General features: G+C 37.7%; 2 protein-coding genes across 4 annotated transcripts in view; one reads left to right on the top strand and one right to left on the bottom strand.

Moving 5' to 3' along the window:
* slc13a4 (solute carrier family 13 member 4) overlaps nt 1-16,914 on the bottom strand; it is a 24,993-nt gene extending 8,079 nt beyond the window's left edge. Inside the window, exons 1-11 of one of the 3 annotated variants that reach the window (XM_084111500.1) lie at nt 16,781-16,914; nt 13,540-13,818; nt 13,110-13,143; nt 12,789-12,895; nt 4,807-4,935; nt 2,215-2,351; nt 1,951-2,126; nt 1,779-1,839; nt 1,666-1,696; nt 1,095-1,163; nt 830-1,014 (exon numbers count right to left, since the gene is read on the bottom strand). In XM_084111500.1, the coding sequence (XP_083967626.1) occupies nt 830-1,014; nt 1,095-1,163; nt 1,666-1,696; nt 1,779-1,839; nt 1,951-2,126; nt 2,215-2,312 (620 nt within the window). In that variant the 5' untranslated portion in view covers nt 2,313-2,351; nt 4,807-4,935; nt 12,789-12,895; ... (1 more) ...; nt 13,540-13,818; nt 16,781-16,914. Of the gene's footprint in view, nt 1-829; nt 1,015-1,094; nt 1,164-1,665; nt 1,697-1,778; nt 1,840-1,950; nt 2,127-2,214; nt 2,352-4,806; nt 4,936-8,170; nt 8,788-12,788; nt 12,896-13,109; nt 13,144-13,539; nt 13,819-16,780 lie in introns of those variants that run through there. The other 2 variants (XM_084111499.1, XM_084111498.1) reach the window with 2 other exon arrangements.
* Nucleotides 10,274-19,239, top strand: LOC311081094 (uncharacterized protein). The gene is made up of 6 exons (XM_084111501.1): nt 10,274-10,800; nt 12,757-12,943; nt 16,779-16,970; nt 17,085-17,241; nt 17,331-17,510; nt 18,455-19,239. The coding sequence occupies exons 1-6, from the start codon at nt 10,792-10,794 to the stop codon at nt 18,678-18,680; spliced, it is 951 nt and encodes a 316-aa protein (XP_083967627.1). The 5' UTR covers nt 10,274-10,791; the 3' UTR covers nt 18,681-19,239.

The following is a 19,239-nucleotide window of genomic DNA, read 5'->3' as shown; positions in this document are numbered from 1 at the left end:
GTGCGCAAAAAAAAATTGGACTATATTAACGATGTCTTTAATGCATTTTCTGGGCCAGCAAGTTATAACGTCTTTAGAAGCCTATGGAGAAGTGATCCAGCTCTCAGATTTAATCAAAAATATCTTAATTTGTGTTCCGAAGATGAACGAAGGTCTTACGGGGTTGGAACAACATAAGCGTGAGTAATTACTGACAGAATTTTCATTTTTGGGTGAACTAACCCTTTAAAGACTTTTTGTGCTTGGAATCAATTGTTTTATTTGTGATAATGCAATGAAACATGACAAATTGTGTGGACATCATTTTTGGCCAGGCAGTCAAACAAATAAATTTTTAACACATGAAAGAACCAATGTAATATTAATAACTGAATGTGTTGTAGTCAATGTATGCTTATCCTTGTGAGCTTTTTGTTTTGCAAAGTTAAATAAAACCTGTAGCTGTAGTTTGCCTTTTTTTGCCAAATAATTGTGTCATATAAATACCTTAACAAAGTATAGTGTTTTGTTCCTCGTATCTAAAATATTTTCCTCATATTGTGATTATAGGGTTATTAAAAACAAATATCCCCTCCGAACATCACTTTTGGCCATCACTGTATATTTTTACATCAGCAACAGACTTCCTGGGGGAAAAACAGGTTACAATATAAAGTCACCTTTGCCCAAGAAATGTTGCACAAGGTTATTTTTCTCTACTTAGCGTCTTTACAATGTGCAGGAAATGAGATTGAGCGGATTGAATTAGGTGCTTAAACAAATCCCAGCACTGCCCAACATTTTGTGAATGTGCCTTTTTTCTAATGGATCAGGCACAGTGATAACATACTTGTTGAATTGTTCGGCAAAGATGAGGTTGGTGGACGTGCCGGTTAAGGTGATGAGACCACCGATGGTGGCCGCGTACGTGATGCTCAGAGTCAGGCACTTGCAGATCATGTGGTCTCTATTGGTGGGGTACAGCGAATCCCTTCGGATTCTGGGTTTCTTTGGCACGGGAATGCTAATTGGAGCCTGTTTAGGAACAATTACAATCATTTTAGAAACGTAAGAAACAGATTCTGCCGTTATTGTGAGCTAGGCGAAGGTCTCACCTCTGGCAGATATCCATTTGATTCATTAGAATAGCCAAAACCAGGCTTAAATGTTAGACCATGCGGCTCCTACAGTACGAAAAAACACACTTCAAAAATCTATTCTTAATCAATAACTTAATTTTACGTTAACAAAAATAATGCTTGTACTTACTTTAATCCTAAATTAAGACTTTTTTGAGACAGTGTATATATACTTTGAATATAAAATCATTTTTGAGTGATTTAATACTTTAAACCTTGTTTAACATTGTAATAAAAAAAAAAAGACAAATGTGATTTAGAAATAAAACATTTTAGGAAAATAGCTAAAATACATCAAATTTAATGACAGTGAATGGCATGTTCTATGTGGCATATTCACATTCACATAAATTATAATTACAAAAAATTGTGAAATTAATACTGTATTTATTTACTTATTTAACAGGGATTTTTTCCTCAATAGTTTTAAATAACCCCACTAAAATCACCCTTTTATTTCCTATTTTCTTTTTACTTTCTGACAGCCATATTTTTCCAAATTTGATGGTCATTTTAATGGGCGCTTGAGTAGCATTTTGGATCTTACCTCACTCAGCATACAGACTTCATGTTTTTCACTGCAATCAAAAAGAAAATACAAAGAATAAGCTTAAGTTTAATACAGGTGGAGTTTAATACAGTTTAGAGATATTGTCTTACTTGTCTTTGCGGTCCAGCAGCTGAAGGTGATTATTGCTTGATTTTTGGTTTTCCTCATTGTCTGTGAAAGAACAGAAGAATTAAATAAATAAAAAATATAACAAAAGTAAAAAAAAACATAATACATGCATAACCACCATGCACGTATTCTCAGACTGCCTCTTTGACTCACCGCTCTCCTCGTCCTGGGTATCTACGGTCGCCGAGTCATCGATGTTATCGGCGATTCCTGTGCAGATCAGTTGCTGTAGAACAGCTTCAGCGATCGGCATCACCATGGCCGTGGTGGACGTGTTGCTCAGCCACATGGAGAGAAAAACCGTGCAGCACATGAACCCCAACACCAGCCTACAACACAACGAGCGTAGAGAACATATGCAGGTCACAGAGTCAGTTTCTAACAGTAAGTGCATGTTAAAGGTGTTAAAATACATACATGCCAGGTTTGGCCCCTGCAATCATGACCATCCGGAGGGCGATGCGTTTATGCAGGTTCCACTTCTCGATGGATGCGGCCAGACATATGACCCCCATAAGCAACAGGGTGGTGTCCTTAAAATATTCAGAGGCCACCTGCGTATACACACACACAGATTTAAAGAGGACCCATTATGCTTTTTTTACATGTTCAAATTTCTTTAGTGTGTAATGTTGCTGTCTGAGCATGAAAAAGGTCCCTCCAATGGCAGTTCTTCTCTATATTAGTGCGCACTGTTTCATCTGAACTCCCTGAAACGCCTCCATTGTAGTCTTGAGTTTTCTTCCGGAAACGAACACGTCACAATATTCCTCATTTAAATAATTCCCGCTCAAGGCATACGCAGAATAAAGGTGCAAGGACTGGTTGAGTTAGTTAGTAGTGTGTTGAAACTGTTATGGTAAGGGGCGTGACATTTCCCCAAACACACTCAAAGTGGTTGACCAATCATAGCGGACTGGTCCAGCCGACCAATCAGATCACATTGCGCCTTTTGCTAGCCTTAAGGCCAATTTATACTTCTGCGTCGAGTGCTATGCACGTAGGCAACGCCTTCGTGAGCATTTATACTTCTGCGTTATGTCTGTGTTGCTCTGCAGTTACACCGCTGAAACGCTTGTTGGCGGGGGTGGGTTTTAATGTTCCACTGTGTTTAGATTCCTCGCGACTGTTTTGAGGAACGTTGGAGGAAATCTCTCTCCACGAATTCACTGCCAAAGACTGGCAGTCTTTGTATTCTGCTGAAGACGAGTCATACAGATGGCTGTATTTCCGCACCTCTTCAACCAATCGCTCGGTCACTTGGTCCATTTCCATGTTCTTCACTGAACTTTCACTGAACTTCTGAATTTAAAAATGGCGGGCGGTACAGAAGAACACGCCGGAAATGCGTAGGAGTAAACGCGATGCTACCAAGCCGACCAATCACAGATATTGCGGTCCATGTCGTCGCAACGTGTAGTTCAATTTTTGAGGAGGTTGAAGTATAAATTGGCCTTTAACCTCCATAGTACGATGCATCGTTGTTGAAACTAACTAGCTGGTCACGACTGTTTCCCGAAACCGATTGCTCCTGTCGTTTTTATATAGGCTATAAGTATATATATATTTAAATGGGATAAAAGATATAGAATGTACTGAACGTTAGCTTGCTTATTGTGCCAAAAAAGCATGATCTATTTAAGTCCATATGTCATACTAACAAGAAACTATGATTCTAACCACAGTTCGAGACCTGCAGCTTCAATCACATAAGTTCCCAGCCTAGGAAGAGAGTTGCTGCAATAATGCCAAACGTGAAAAATAATGTGTTTTTTTAACATTATTATAGTAGACCCCAAAAACAAAATCAAGACTTTGTAAAAGGGCATAACTGAACCTCTTTAATAATATTGAATGAATACATTTTCAGTATGAAAGAAGATTCGGTGTGAATGTTGTTTATGGTAACTGAGCTTTTACTGCCATCCCTTCTGACTTATTTCTGAGTCTGACCTATGCCCACCATATGCAGTTATAGCCTTTACTAGCAAAGCTGAATTTTAAGCATCATTACGCCAGTCTTCAGTGTCACATGATCCTTCAGAAATCATTCTAATCTGCTGATTTGCTGCTCAATAAACATTTCTTGAAAGTATTAAAAATATGAATTATGTGTAAACTTTTGAAGGGTATAGTCCAACATCAGACAACCCAAAATCTCTGCAGTCAGCAGACTAGAGCAAAAAGGATTGTGTAAAAAAAAGGGAATATTAACAAACATGATTACAAGTATTTAAGATAACAGGTTGCTTTGTCAAGTTTGCCAATGGGATTTAGTCACATGATGCAGCATTTTGTTTTACATAATCTCTTGGCAGTTTATTGCGGACACGATAAAAGGAACACAAACGAATGATCAGCAACTCTGAGAGCCGTCAAACTCTTGTGCTTGATGAAACGAAAACACTATGACATTTTTCACTCATAAAACATCACCTATAGAAGCCTTGTACCCTGCACTCTTAGAAGAAAAGATTATATATAGAACCTTCAAGAGTTCTGTCAGGCGCTTCATTTATAGAGCTATTTAAAGTGTCCCATCATGGGATCCTTTATGTATTTAGTTTTAATTACTTACTTTTAATTTTTAATTTTAATTTTGCATTGCATTTTATGAATTAAACAGCTCGTAAACATACTTTATCACCAGGAAAAATTGTATAATGTATAAATATTAAAAAAAGTATAATGCAATTATTTAAGACATTTCATTTATGGCATAAAGAGTTGAGTCAAGAACCCTAGAGATCCATATAGAACCCCATTGAACCTTGTGAAGAATGTGACAGAGAGGTTCAAATGGTCATAAGAGATGTGAGTGATGGATATAACCAGGTCAGGCATTTCCCCAAGAAAATGGGTTGTATATTACATCAACTAGCTCTGCAAGAAATGCAAAGTCCTGCTATTTAAGTATGTTTAATATTTAACCTACAGTATTCCAGCCTGAGCATGTTGCACAAAACATCCTATACTGAATATGAGAGAGGGCCCAGAAAAACATCTTACCTCACTGGATTTTAGGACCCCAAACAGCGGGTACAGGAAGGCTGGCACCAGTGCAGCGGCTCCCAGCGGCACAGCTTCAGATACCCAATATATCGCTGTCACAATGAGGACATACGCACACGATGATTCCTGCAAAAGAGACCGAACAGGGATCAAATCATCATTAAGAACATCACGTAATGTGATCTAAACACTGATTTGCTTCTGGATGGAATTTTGGCAATGTTAACGTATTTGGTCTTGACGGACTAAATCTGCTACACTGATGCTGCTGCAGAGCAAGTATGTACACGCTGCTGTCCGTATGTAGGATATGCTGCTGTTGTAATTATACATAGGCTAAATCCCATAGCAGATTTAGGCATGTGGAGCTGGGGGAGGTGGAGGGTTTCAAAGGAACTCTGATTGAACCAGACTATTTAATATAGCAAATATGAACTATAGCAAGATCTATTTTGTGGAAATCAATAATATTTATGCAGTTGATAAGTGATAAAAAAATATTTAAATATGATAAAGAGCTGATTGCATGCATATCTACATGAATAAACAGGAGAGAGGATTTGCATGTACCAGCCGGCCCTAAAATGCAGGAATAAACCAGTTCTTCAACCAAATTATGACTTTAATTACAAGCAAAACAGCAGGAAAGCATGTGTGTAAGTATGCAAATCAGACCAAAAATCCAAATCCGGTTTCCTCTGCCAAATATTTTGACCTGGCTGCAAATCATTTCACGTGGGTCCACCAAACAACAAATAATTAGCCAAATACAGAGTCTGTGTAAAGCCTGCATGCAGAGCTTAAGCTGACAGAGCACTTGTCAGGTGACTCATATTTCATAATTAATCAGATTTCATAGCACGCCTATGGCCAGCCGAGCAAACTTAATACACGCTCACACATTCCAGGCACAAGAAATACATTACGCTAATGATGAGGACTTAGAAAGGCATTGATATGTGACCATTTTGTGATGATCAGCCAATGATCATGTCTACTCGCTTTCTTTTTTTAGCAAGAAGTTTATCAGCAATTTTATGTGCATCTGATATAGTGTTGTTTCATTATATTTCATCTGTAACACTTCACCATAAGGTTCCATTTTTAACAATGAACAATAAACATACTTCAAAATCACATCATTACCGCATGGCACAAGCTGATTGGCCCTGCTGATCCTGCAGCCAATGAGGATGCTTACCCAACAAATAAATAGTCTGGTTCAGTGTTTGCTGTAAGCTAGTCCTGCAGCGTGATATCAGAGCTCCTCTGAAAGCCTCCACCACCCCCAGCTCCACCCCCAGCTCCACCTGTCTAGATCTGCTAAGGGATTTATGTATATTTATGCAACAGCAGCATATCTTACATGCTGACAGCAGCATGTGTGTGTATCTATTAGCAGTAGCAAGTCCATACTTGCTCTGCAGCAGCATCAGTGTAGCAGATCTAGTCTGTTAACATCGCCATATTCAATAACATGCTAAAACTATTCAGAAAGTTGACATGATTGAACTAACGTTAACTAATGGGATCTTATTATGTTACCATTTCATCAATCTCAAAACATCCATCATCGGACATTAATGTTTCACATTTTTGTAAGTATTAATTTAGCACGGGCACAATGGTTCATGGCTTATACCTTATGGGACTCGGACCAGCAAACTTCTGGTCTCCATTAGCCACTAAACATCACACCATCACATTTTTGGCCTTTCTATTGTCCCTCAGCATTTCTGCCAAAGCCGATTATCACTCAGCGTGTGCCTTTGTTCATAAACTCCCAACTTTCTGCTTTCTGATTAGCTCCCAACACTGCAAAAGAACTTCCAGTTATGTGCCACACTAGCAGATTAAGCGTACATTGGCACATTGTTTTTGTTCTGCTCTAATCTCGTCATTGCTCAAGAAATCAGTCCATTCAGACTGAATTGATTTCTCTGGTAAAAGGTCTGATGGGGCACTGATGTGTCAGGCACTTACAGATGATAAAAAAACCTGATAATTTCCTCTAATTAGCATGAATAGTGTAGGCTATACACAGGATTATACATAAATTCCATCTTTTCAATTTTTGTTGTTTTGTGGCAGAACACATTACATTCATTACATAATTGCTTTGTGTGAATAATTGCTTTCAGTCAGCGGGTGAGATGGGATTAGTGAACTATTGTGAACTGATCAAGCCGTTATTTCTGACTCTTGATGAAAAGTGCTATCAGACAGAGATAAGCACACAAAACCTGTGTGAGTGATCTAATCTTAAAAAATGTTTTGTAAAAAAGCTGTCAAGGCAACAGATAATGATATTTCCTGATCAATGTGCTGTTTCCGTTTGTCTATATTGACTTTGTGTCTGATTAGAATCGGCTACTTCAACATCAAGATTTTAGGTTACATCTAATTACATGTATAAACCAAAGACTATTTCTTAGATCCTGTCACCATTAACCTTTTTTTTTTTTGCGTGACTGATTTATTTTAAATGGCCATGAATTGTGATAAATGATTTTAAGCATGGGCCTATACATTTTAATTAATATGACGTCACAAACCGAATCTATAATTACACACAAACAAAATCTTGAATTGTATTGTCGCTACAGAAAAAATAAAAATCTGGTAACGCATAAATGTTACGTGTAAAAACGTGCCTGAAATCTAAAAGTTGTAAAATTATAAATCTGAAAGTGGTTTATGCTCATAATCTCTAAAACCATTTCGCAAAAGGATGACAATACAAATGCAGGACGTGAAATGCGATTGCAAACAAATAGTAAGCTAATATTTGTAGGATTCAATATGGCAGGTCATGAGAGATTAGCACAAATGCATCTCTCTGCAGGATTTGCTGATTTTGGACTGAATCAAAGATTCCACATGCTACATAAACAAACAACATCTGTAAAAACGGCCGATGTTTCAAACAAACAATTGCCAAAAGAACAGCACACGACTTGAACCATCACGGAACTGAACGTCTGATTGCGCACCTGGAAAACTACCAACCAGGTGAGAGGTCGCCGCGCCACCTCGAGAAACCCTAAGGACCCTACATAATCTAAGACCATAATCTATGACCATGTTTGATGCATTATTTGGTTTAGACTGTCTGTCTACCTTTAAAACAGAATTCTTTTTTAGTCTGACAAAATTTTCCATGCGTCTGCAATTATATGAAAAGGGTTCTGCGGAATAAAGTAATCTAAATCAACTAAATATCGCGTAAAAGCTTTAGTGCTTAAACAAAATGCATGTTAAATGTATAATTTAGTGCAAATACCCACGCGTAAAAGCGCACGGACACCGCGCACTGATCACGAGCTCATGTGATTGTAGAACTGGATGAAGATCTACTTACACTGCACGGATGGATGAGAGGCAGAGGTAGCAGGGATAAAGGAATCATGACCACGAGAATGAGTTTCCGAGCCGTCCATATTTTTTTGATTAAGTCCATTCTGGCGCCTTCCAGCCTCATGGGAGAACGCTTTGCTCAATTCAGCTCGCAGAAGTTCAGGGATCTTCAAGAAACACGTCACCAGTCACTTTACTCCTCTTTCAGTTTTCACATAAATTATAATTGTAATTGTGAAGTAGCTGTTGTCCGCGCAAATTGCTGTTCCCCTTTTTTCTTGCGTTTTACGCGCTCCGTGCCTTCTTAGAAAAGTTGGTCTAGTTGCATGGATTGTGCGCTTTGGTTCCTGTTTGAATATGCCTGGTCATGTAGTCCCTCTAATCCATCTAAGAGTGATGTGCAGACCCTCTTATACAGCTTTGGGGTGTATTGATGAAAAGCACATCGACAGCCTATTTTGTGTCTCCACCTGTAAATGCGTCTATCTGTGATTCGCCATATGCTTCCTTATTTTTAACACAGCAAAATGCGTACAAGTATCATGAACTGTCCTCTTAATAAACTTATTCTCTGTGTGCGTTATAAAAACCTTTCCAAGGATAAATACGAAATGTATGACTGCACGGTAAAGCTAATTTTTCTTTAATCTAACCATATCTCCTCCCAGTTTGAAGCTGGACCAATCAGAGTTAAATGAGTGGAGTTTATGAATGGATGTGGGTCGTGGGGTTGCGAAGCTCTGGGCCAAATTGAACCGTTTACATGCAACACCGTCAGTTTCTTAGAATAAACCCAACAGGGATCAGAGAACATGGTGTTAAGACTGTCAGAAAATAAAGACCACTGGACAGCAGAAGCACAAAAGCTCGTGACAGCAGCCAGTGTTCACAGATTCAACCCATAGCCTGTATTTCATGATTAGTAGCGCACAGTTCATGTATGCGGGATAATGCATAGACTGTATGCGCACTCCTGGTCAATACTCATTATTTATTCTGACCGTTTTCCACATTTTAGCATAATAATACAGTCAACAAATCTTCGTGATGTGCATCATGAGAGGCTTTTTAAATTTGTTGGACACTTAATGGCTGCCTTCTTTATAAGCTCCAACTCATCTATTAAAAACGAAATAATTAAAAATAAAATAAATACATTTTGTAAAGGCACAATTTAGGAAAATGCCTTTCGATCAAAACATTTAAAAAATGTGACAAATTCAGTAATCTAGTGTGTCCAATTTAAACTCGAATAAAATTATAGTAATTAATTCATATTATTTAGTATATTTATTTAATTAGTATAAATTATAATTTTATTATAAAATGTATTTACATTCATTTCATTATATATATTATATATTATATATATTAATCATTAATTTCAACTATACCATATAATAAAAATTACGCAATTATAATTAATATAATAATTTATTAATAACCTTTAATGTTCGTTTATTACAATTAAATATAATTTATAAAATGTATATTACCTTTATTGTTCGGAATTTATACTGTACATAATAATTATACAAATGCCTACCAGTGTTTCTACCCGTTTTTGTATGAAAAAAAGCACTAAAACAGAATCTTCAATCAGTCTAATACATTTTAAAATGACCATTATGTGCATGACATGCCACCTAGTGGAAAACTGTGAAGTGTTGTTACAAGAGAATATCTGCAACGTAATTCAGCCCAACAACAAATACAAATCTGCTGCTTTTCTGTTGCATAATGCGGTCTAAGTCTTTGTAATTTCTTTCTGAACACGAAAACTTAATCTGAGAAAATGCTGTGCTAAACCAAAGCTTTGTTTGATAAAAACGAATGAGCCGGGCAGGAGGGCAGAGCTGTTTGCGTGCTTTTGTTTGATTAGCCTAACTTTTTATTCTCTTATTTTATTCAGGGTTCTTGAGTGTAATCACGTTACAGGCTCTGCGTTTGTCTACATTTAAATCAACGTCTGCTCTCCATACAGTCAGTGGGGAGGAAACGCATGAACAGAGTGTTGCATAACCTAATCAATGTTGCCTAAGTTACATGTAAACCTATTTAGGGTTTTAGCAGGGGATGAATGTCAGTAACGCTTAAATCTTCAAACACTGTGAACAAGCAGTCAGGAGAAGCGCTGCTCCTGCATGAGGCTGTGAAAAGACCATGTTCTTCAAGACACAATGCTGAAGATTAAGTGCTGTCCTCCTCTTGGACAGAGTTATAAGGGCTTGATGGGGTGAGAGGAGCCATTAAGATCAGGTTTATATGATGTGGGCGAGGATCAGAAAGCATTATAGAGGCTTAAAAGACCGGCAGAGGTGTTTGATTAATCAAGGGACTCGTTGAACAATCTGTTATTCATGCTGAAGAAGTCTAACGTTGAGAGCAACAACTCACAAAGAGTGTGGGATATTAAGACATGAGTTGAGAGTCTGATTGTTTCTCTCTCTGGGAAAACACACACAGTACAGAAGGGTCACAGCTAGAGAAAGAGGAGTCTGTCACCAACATCACGGCCACTGTCAGCTCTGAAGGGGATATTAGTACAGCTGTGAGTGAGTGACATGCTGCACTAACAGTGTTTATAACCTTTGCAATAAAATGGACAACAGCAAGAAGGAATGAATGAATAAGGTAAGACAATGTAGACACTTTCTGACAGACTCAATATACCAGATTAACTGAATTCACTTGAAATGACTTACACACTCTGCTGCATTACAGACAGGTGAGCAGCAGAGAGCATTGTCATGTGTAAGGTGGATTCAGAGGGCGAAGGGTTTGCGCGTTAACTAGTATATCTTTGGTTAGAAACTGAGAGATTAAGGCATATATGAAAATTATCCAAAAGTCCAAAGTCCAAAAATGCCATCATTATCAGATCAGATATCATATGGGAGGTAGCGGGAGGTATATATATATATATATATATATATATATATATATATATATATATATATATATATAGACACACTGTAAAATAAATAAGTTATGACAACATAAGGTTTTACATTGCTTTAACTCCTCAAAATAAGTTAAGCAATTTTCAACTTTTTTTTATAAGTATACAAGATTAAGCTAATTTTAAGTCAGTTTAATGTAATTTAAGTTGAAATGACTTAAACATCCAAGTTGATTATACTAAATTTAATTTAAACTTTTTTTTTTACAGTATTCTGTATATGCAATAAATTGCTCAAAAGTAAATAAATGTATAATGCTACAAAATATTTCTATTTAAAATAAAAACAGAACTTTATATTCATCAAAGAATCATGAAAAAAAATGTATCACGGTTTCCACAAAAAAAATTAAGCAGCACGTTGATGATAATACGAAATGTTTCTTGAGCAGCAAATCAGCAGATTAGAACGATTTCTGAAGGATCATGTGACACTGAAGACTGGAGTAATGATGCTGAAAATTCAGCTTTGATCACAGGAATAAATTACATTTTAAAATATATTACAATAGAAAACAGTTTAATTTAAATTGTAATAATATTTCACAATATTGATGTTTTTACTGTATTTTTTATCAAATAAATGCAGCCTTGTTCATCAAGAGACTTCTTTCAAAAACATTTGAAAAATCTTATCGACCCCAAACCTTTGAACAGAAGTGTGTGTGTGTATATATTGAAGGAGCTGCACATTTGATGGTGCTTTTAACACCAATGTCCAATATATATTGGACATTGGTGTTAAAAGCACCATCAAATGTGCAGCTCCTTCAAAACACGCCATGTTTTAAATTAATTTCCATTACTTTATACTAGTATTATAAAAATGTAGAAAATGTGGAAAACATTTGTGTTTTTGAAAAATATGATATAATTTGAATTTTAGTTTGGAGGATTCAATTCAGTTCATTGAACTAAAACAAACTAGTAAATATGCCACCACTTTAAAGCCATAGTCTTGTAATCACGTGAGAGAGACAGAGAGAGAGAGAGAGAGAGAGAGAGAGAGAGAGAGAGAGAGAGAGAGAGAGAGAGAGAGCAAGAGAGAGAGAGCAAGAGAGGGAGAGAGAGAGAGCAAGAGAGGGAGAGAGAGAGAGAGAGAGCAAGAGAGGGAGAGAGAGCGAGAGAGGGAGAGAGAGAGAGCAAGAGAGGGAGAGAGAGAGAGCAAGAGAGGGAGAGAGAGAGAGAGAGAGAGAGCAAGAGAGAGAGCGAGAGAGAGAGAGAGCAAGAGAGAGAGAGAGAGAGAGAGAGAGAGAGAGCAAGAGAGAGAGAGAGAGAGAGAGAGAGAGAGAGAGAGAGAGAGAGAGAGAGAGAGAGAGATGCATACGGTATGTACATGAGGATGTGTGAGCACATAAACGACTGCAGCCCTGCCGTGTGTTGCATTACGCAACCGGATCATAATCAGCAGCCGAGCGCAGTGACAAGCGGCTTACGGAGGAGAAACACACAGCTGCACTGCATGGAGTCAGCGTAACTCCCTCCCTCCCTCTCTCTCTCTGTGCCTGATCCTCTGGAGGAGCGAGCAGCCTCTGCTGTCGGAAGCGCAGGAGAGCCTCTGGAGTCACCAAGGACCGGCGGATATGACCGACTGACATTCACACTCTCTCTCTCATTTTTAACCCCAGACTTCAATGGCTTTGAAAGAGAGCCTCCTCACCTGGGGTTTCCTGCTGTGGTCTATGACGTGGAGCTTGGCTCGGACTTTTACGCCGCACGAAGGGTCTTCGGCCAGTCCCGTTTTTCACCAAACCACTCCACCTGCCACTGAGACGGAGATGAACAGCACTGAGGCTCCCACCAACAATTACACAGGTGCGTACAACAACAGTGTTCTTTCATAGTGATCGTATAAGCGGATAGTGCTATGCAAAACTGAGCAAATGCACTGACTACTTTTGTGCAAAAAAGTTGCAAGTGTTGTAGTGCATGTTTATTTTCGATATGTTTTGCATAACTTTTTCATTAAGAGCATACTCACCGTGCAGCATTTCCAGTACACATCTGCGTAAAACCTGCAAAAACACACAAATATATAATACGTATAATACACTTAGGTTTTAAAAAGCAAAATCATCTTAAGGGTTTACATACAAACAGAGCTTTCATAATGGCTCGGATGAAATGCTCGAGGATCAACGGAGCAAATCACATCAGCCTGAGCTGTATATAACTCAGATTTTTAATATGATTGGAGAACATATAAAGTATGTTGGCAAGCTCTCCAGGCATGCATACTTTGCAAATAGTTTATTGATGTCTTCTGACCTAAAGTCAATATGTGTGACGGATTTGTGGGGCTATGAGCTGGAGAGAAAAAGGACATTATCAAGCTGTAATGTGTAATATATAAGTTTGATTGCAGAGGGTGATTCTTTCATTTATCTGTGGAGGAAAAGACACCAACATACCTGAACCATCCAGAGGTGGTCAGTTACCTTGAGGTTTATTCCACAGGTGAAACAAAGGACGCTTTTTGCCACGTGGCATTGGCGAGCTGTGGGACAGTCCTTGGCAGTTTGTCAGTTCCGTTACAGGGTTGCCAGCTTTGAAAGTGAAATGGAGGGGGTTTATCACCAGCGTGGCCATGACAGAATTTGCCCTGCTTTCAGCTTTCAGTGCACTGCGAACCTGAAGGAGTCTTGAGTAGATCTCGCTTGGAAAAGAACATGCACGGGTCATATTTCGTCCTATAGAAATTATAAAGAAAAAAAGAGATTTTGTTTCTTAAGAAAGTTTGTATAAAGGCAAAGGCTATTTTAAGGACATTAATATGTCCTTAAAATACATATTAAGGACATATTAAATCCCCCCCCCCCAATATATATACATAATGCAAAAGAAAAGAAAATCTTATTCTTATTACTGTAAAGTAAAAAAAGAATTATTTGGTATGGTAATGTGTGTTCGCATGTTTTTAGAAAATAGTATTACAGTAGTATTTTATGTATTGTAATGTTCTGTATTATAGTAAAAATACTTCATTAGTATTACAATAATGTCATATGACAACAAATATCACAGTGCAAAACAATCTTAATGGTCCTCAAACAGGCAGTTTTTTAAAAAAGTATTTTCAACTAACACATTTCCCCAACAATTCCTGGTAACACTTTATTTTAATGTGTCCTTGTTACACACGTTACATGTATTTACTATAGTAATAACTCTAAATTATGCATAATTACATGCAATTAACCCTCAACCAAATCCTGATCCTACCCAAACCCTATAGTAAGTACATGTAGTTAATTATTATTACTCAGTACTTAAATCTATAATTACACTGTAACAGGGACACATTAAAATAAAGTGTAACCCAATTCCTTATTAACATAATGCAAAAATAACCTTATTCTCACTTGAAAACATCATTGTGAGAAAAAATAATTGCAACGATAATAATGCAAATAACCGTAACGCATCATGCATTTCCTTTATGAAAAATCTAAAAAGGATACCAGTAAAGTTGTTGCATTCACTCCGTCACCCGTGCAACACAAACACAGAGGCTTCCACGTCACTTCTTTAAAGGGATTACTTAATGTGTTAAAGAGAGAAAGCCAGTTCACACAGAAATAGCATGCCGTGAGGGCAGCGGAGTTAGAATTGCACGTTAAAAACGCACAGCGGGAAAAGTTGTTCCACACTGTTCTTGAAGTCACATGATCGTGTATTCACAAACTGATCCACTCAAACTATCCCACTGGAGAATGTCTGTGAAGTTTCAGGAGCGTGTGGTCAGGTTTCCACTTCCCTTCGGCTGCAGGGACTTGTGGGTCATCAATTTTTAATGCACGGCCCTATGCTTTATTTAATCATGTTCTATTCTAAGAGAACGTCTCTGGTGAGTACGGGATTGAGAGTGAGACGGGAGGGAGGGGAGAAAAGAAAAAAAAGTGACAGCTGAGTTATTTATTTATTTTGCCATGGAGTCGGATTGCTTAATGCTAGCAATGGGCTCTGGCGTGAGCAGCATTGCCATGCCAGCTAAGCCGGGCTTAATGAGACCAGCACAGGACTCTGTGGAGTCGAACCGGTGTGAACAATAAACACCATCAAGTGTACCCTGCCAGCTTAATCACACTGACTCCAGCACAGTCAATATGAGCTCAATTTTACTGTATATTGACAATGGAGATGGACAGTGCTCTGATGAAGACTCGGTAGGAGAAGACAGAAGACGCTGAATCTTCTGTGGGAATGCAGAGAAACTGGAGGAGAGGTGGATTATGGGATAGAGTGAGGGCATGGGTAGCCTACTGATAGAGAGAGAGAAGAAAAAATGCTTTCATCTTAACACTTGAGGATAATTAAGTACTGTTAACTAAGTCCCAGGGAAAATTTCTTGCACACATACACTCACAGACAGACTTATAGCAGTCAGTTTGATGGAAAACATGAGCGTTGATATTGTGATTATTGATATTTATTATTGATACTTATTTATTTATTATTTATTGAATACATAAATAAACGTCCTGTATTTGTTCTGTAATTATAACAAAGCTACTTGTTTTCTAACTTTTTTTATTAACAGAAATTGACAGTATTGTTATATTAAATTAATTAACCATGATTCAGTTTGTGAACTGTATGTATTTACAAAACAAGTTTTTTGTATAGATTTTTTTAATTATTAGTTTTAGATTGTATAGTAATTGATAGTTTGTTTTTTTAGCATTTGAATTTAGATTAGATTTGCATTTGAATATACTGATAACATATATTTTTATTTATTTAAATACATTTATGTCATCCTGCGGCCCCTTTGGTAATATGCAGAGGCCCCCTAGTGGGCCCCGGGCCCCTGGTTGAGATCCACTGTATTTATGAATTCATTAATGTGGTTGCTAGAGTGTTCTGGGTGGTTGCTAGGTGTCTTTTCTTCTTTCATCATTCACCTGGTGAAAATCTTAAAGCCCAATCATAAAAAAGTGAGCAACAAGTTACATTCTATTCTATTCTATTTGATTTAGTCCAAGCATGAAAAATGATAGCAACATGTTGCATTCTATTCTGTGTTTGATTTATTCCAATCACGAAAAATCATAAGTAAAGTTCTATTCTTTTCTGTTTGATTTAGTCCAATCGTGAAAGAGACAGCAACAAGTTGCATTTTATTCTACTCTATTCTGTGCTTGACTTGATTTATTCCAATCGTGTAAAAGTGGTAGCAATAAGTTGCATTCTATTCTCTTTTATTTAACGTAGTCCAAGCATGAAAAATTATGGATACAAGTTGCTTTCGATTCTGTTTGATTTAGTCCAATCATGAAAAAGTGACAGCAACAAGTTGCATTCTATTTTATTCTATTCTGTGCTTGATTTTTTTCCAAATGTGAAAAAGTGATATTCTATTCTGTGCTTGATTTAGTCCAATCATGCAAAAGCGAAACCAACAAGTTGCATTCTATTCTATTCTATTCTATTCTATTCTATTCTATTCTATTTAGTCCAATTATGAAAAAGCGAAACCAATAAGTTGCATTCTATTCTATTCTATTTAGTCCAATCATGATAGAAACAAGTTGCATTCTATTCTATTCTGTTCTGTTCTATTCTATTCTGTGTTTGATTTAAGTGTATATTGAAGTCTTAGCACATTTAAAAGTGAGTTCTAACCATCTGTTTGCTTGTTTTTTTGCAGACCTGAGCTGCGCGTCGCTGCTTCCCCCTCGGCGAGGTTCTTTCTATGTAGAGAAGGGCACCGGGATGTCTGTGGGGACGGTGCTGGCGTTCTGGTGCCTCGAGGGGTACCAGCTGGTGGGCAGCGAGAAAATCACCTGTGTCCTGCGTAGCAACACCGCTCAGTGGAGCAACTACCCGCCGGACTGCGAGGGTCTGTGTTCACTGCCATCATTTCTGTTTTAAAGAGATAAAAAAGAGTTAAGAAATACACTCCTGCTAATTCAATCCCAGATTTTCAATGTGGACTATTGTGTAAATGTGGTAGCCATTCCCAAACCAGAGGACCGCGGGCTGAGAGTGGCCGTGCTGGCATCGATAGTGAGCAGCATCGTCATCTTTGCCATGTCCGTGTCCTTCATTATCTGCTGCCTGCAGGAGCGCATGAGCAAAGAGAGGGCAGAACGGGCAGATGGACGGGGCAGGTATGACCGTTCATACACACTGGCGAAGAAGAGACAACGCAACCTAAAATAGAATGCTAATGGTTTTTCTTGCTAATGATTTTTTTTAGGATGAGAGGCAAATCATCCTGGAGGAGTGAGTGCTGGCTGGAAAGAGATGGAGGAGACTGGGAAGCTTTTCCTCCACCTAAAATTTACAATCTTTCCCAGCAACTTGACCCCCGTCTGACCCCTGAGACCCCGGTCTATATGGGGGGACTGGCTGGTTATGATAACCGCGGGTATCAGAGGTGAGAAACGGTGAATTGTTAAAGTAGCTTGATTGTGTTTCTATGTGAGATTAGTAGAATAAATCACCCAAAAATGACAATTCTGCCATCATTTAGGAAGAAAAAAGTTACATGAGTTTGGAACAACAATAAATTATGACAGAATTTAAATTTTTGGGTGGTGTAACATGCTGTAAGATTCTTTAATGTTTTTAAAAGAAGTCTCTTACGCTCAACAAGCTGCATTTATTTGCATTTGCATTTATTAAAAATAGCTGTTTTCTATTCTAAATATATTTTAAAATTTATTCCTGTGATCAAAGCTGAATTTTCAGCATAATTACTCCAGTCTTCAGTGTCACATGATCTTTCAGAAATCATTCTAATATTCTGATTTGCTGATCAAGAAACAATTATTATTATTATTATCAATGTTTAAAAACAGTTTAATATTTTTGTTGAAACGTGATGCATTTTTTTCAAGATTCTTTGCTGAATAGAAAGTTCAAACGTTTTTTTTGTAACATTATAAATGTCACATTTGATCAATTTAATGCGTTCTTGCTGAATAAAAGTTGCATTCTATTCTGAGTTTGATTTAGTCCAATCATGAAAAAGTGGCAGCAACAAGTTCTATTCTATTCTATTCTATTCTATTCTATTTGATAGTCCAATCATGAAAAAGCTAAACCAACAAGTTCTATTCTATTCTATTCTATTCTATTTGATATAGTCCAATCATGAAAAAGCTAAACCAACAAGTTCTATTCTATTCTATTCTATTCTATTCTATTCTATTCTATTCTATTCTATTCTATTTGATATAGTCCAATCATGAAAAAGCTAAACCAACAAGTTCTATTCTATTCTATTCTATTCTATTCTATTCTATTCTATTCTATTCTATTCTATTTAATTCAATCACGAAAAAACCTTTCTGACCCCAGACTGTGTTTGTCTTGCAGGAGTCAGGAAAACCTCATGAAAGCTCCTCTTCCTGGGCTTTACCGCACAGAAAGTCAGATGTATCCTCATGTGGTCCTGCAGAGGGTGCCCACACCCACTGTCCCGACTGCACCCAGCGCGCCCATCTACCTCCGCCTCTCCACCCCTCCGCCCACAGAAAGCCCGAGCGAACAGCCCGCTCTGCCGCCGTACCCCAGTGCCACTCCACAGCGCCTGTGGCCATAGCAGCACATTTCTGAGTATTCACAACTTTTACAACTGTCACCATGGCCACGGATTACGGCCTCGACATGCAAACGCCTCCTGTAGGGTGACTGGGGTTCAGAAAAGCAAGAGAAAATGATGGACTCAAGCTAGAGCCACAGCACTAGATCTCTAGACGTTGGACCATGTGTGGGTCTCTGCGTAGTAGTTACATTTAGTATGTTGCATATGTAAGAACATTTCTGAGCGACTATAAGCTGGCCCTTTGTGTAGTTTCTTGGACAGGAATGTTCCATTCTGGTACTGTGATCCGCTCCAGGTTTTATTTTCAGCTAGTTCTTTTTCTTTTTGTGTCAAAGGTTCAGACTATTTGCACTCACTAAAATGTAAATATCCAGCCGTGTCAGGTCACATTAGAACATCATTTTAATATTTTTATGTTTATGTTTATTATGGAGGTATAAGAGAGTTGCATTGATGTCCTGATTACGGACAGACATTGGGATCTCATAAACCTATGATACTTAAAACTTGATTTTGTTTAAATAAAAAACAATTAATAATAAAAGGATTCAAAATA

The sequence above is a fragment of the Abramis brama genome, assembly GCF_963993115.1.
Source record: "Abramis brama genome assembly, chromosome: 4".
NCBI lineage: Eukaryota > Metazoa > Chordata > Actinopteri > Cypriniformes > Leuciscidae > Abramis > Abramis brama.
This window is presented reverse-complemented; position numbering and strand designations above follow the sequence as displayed.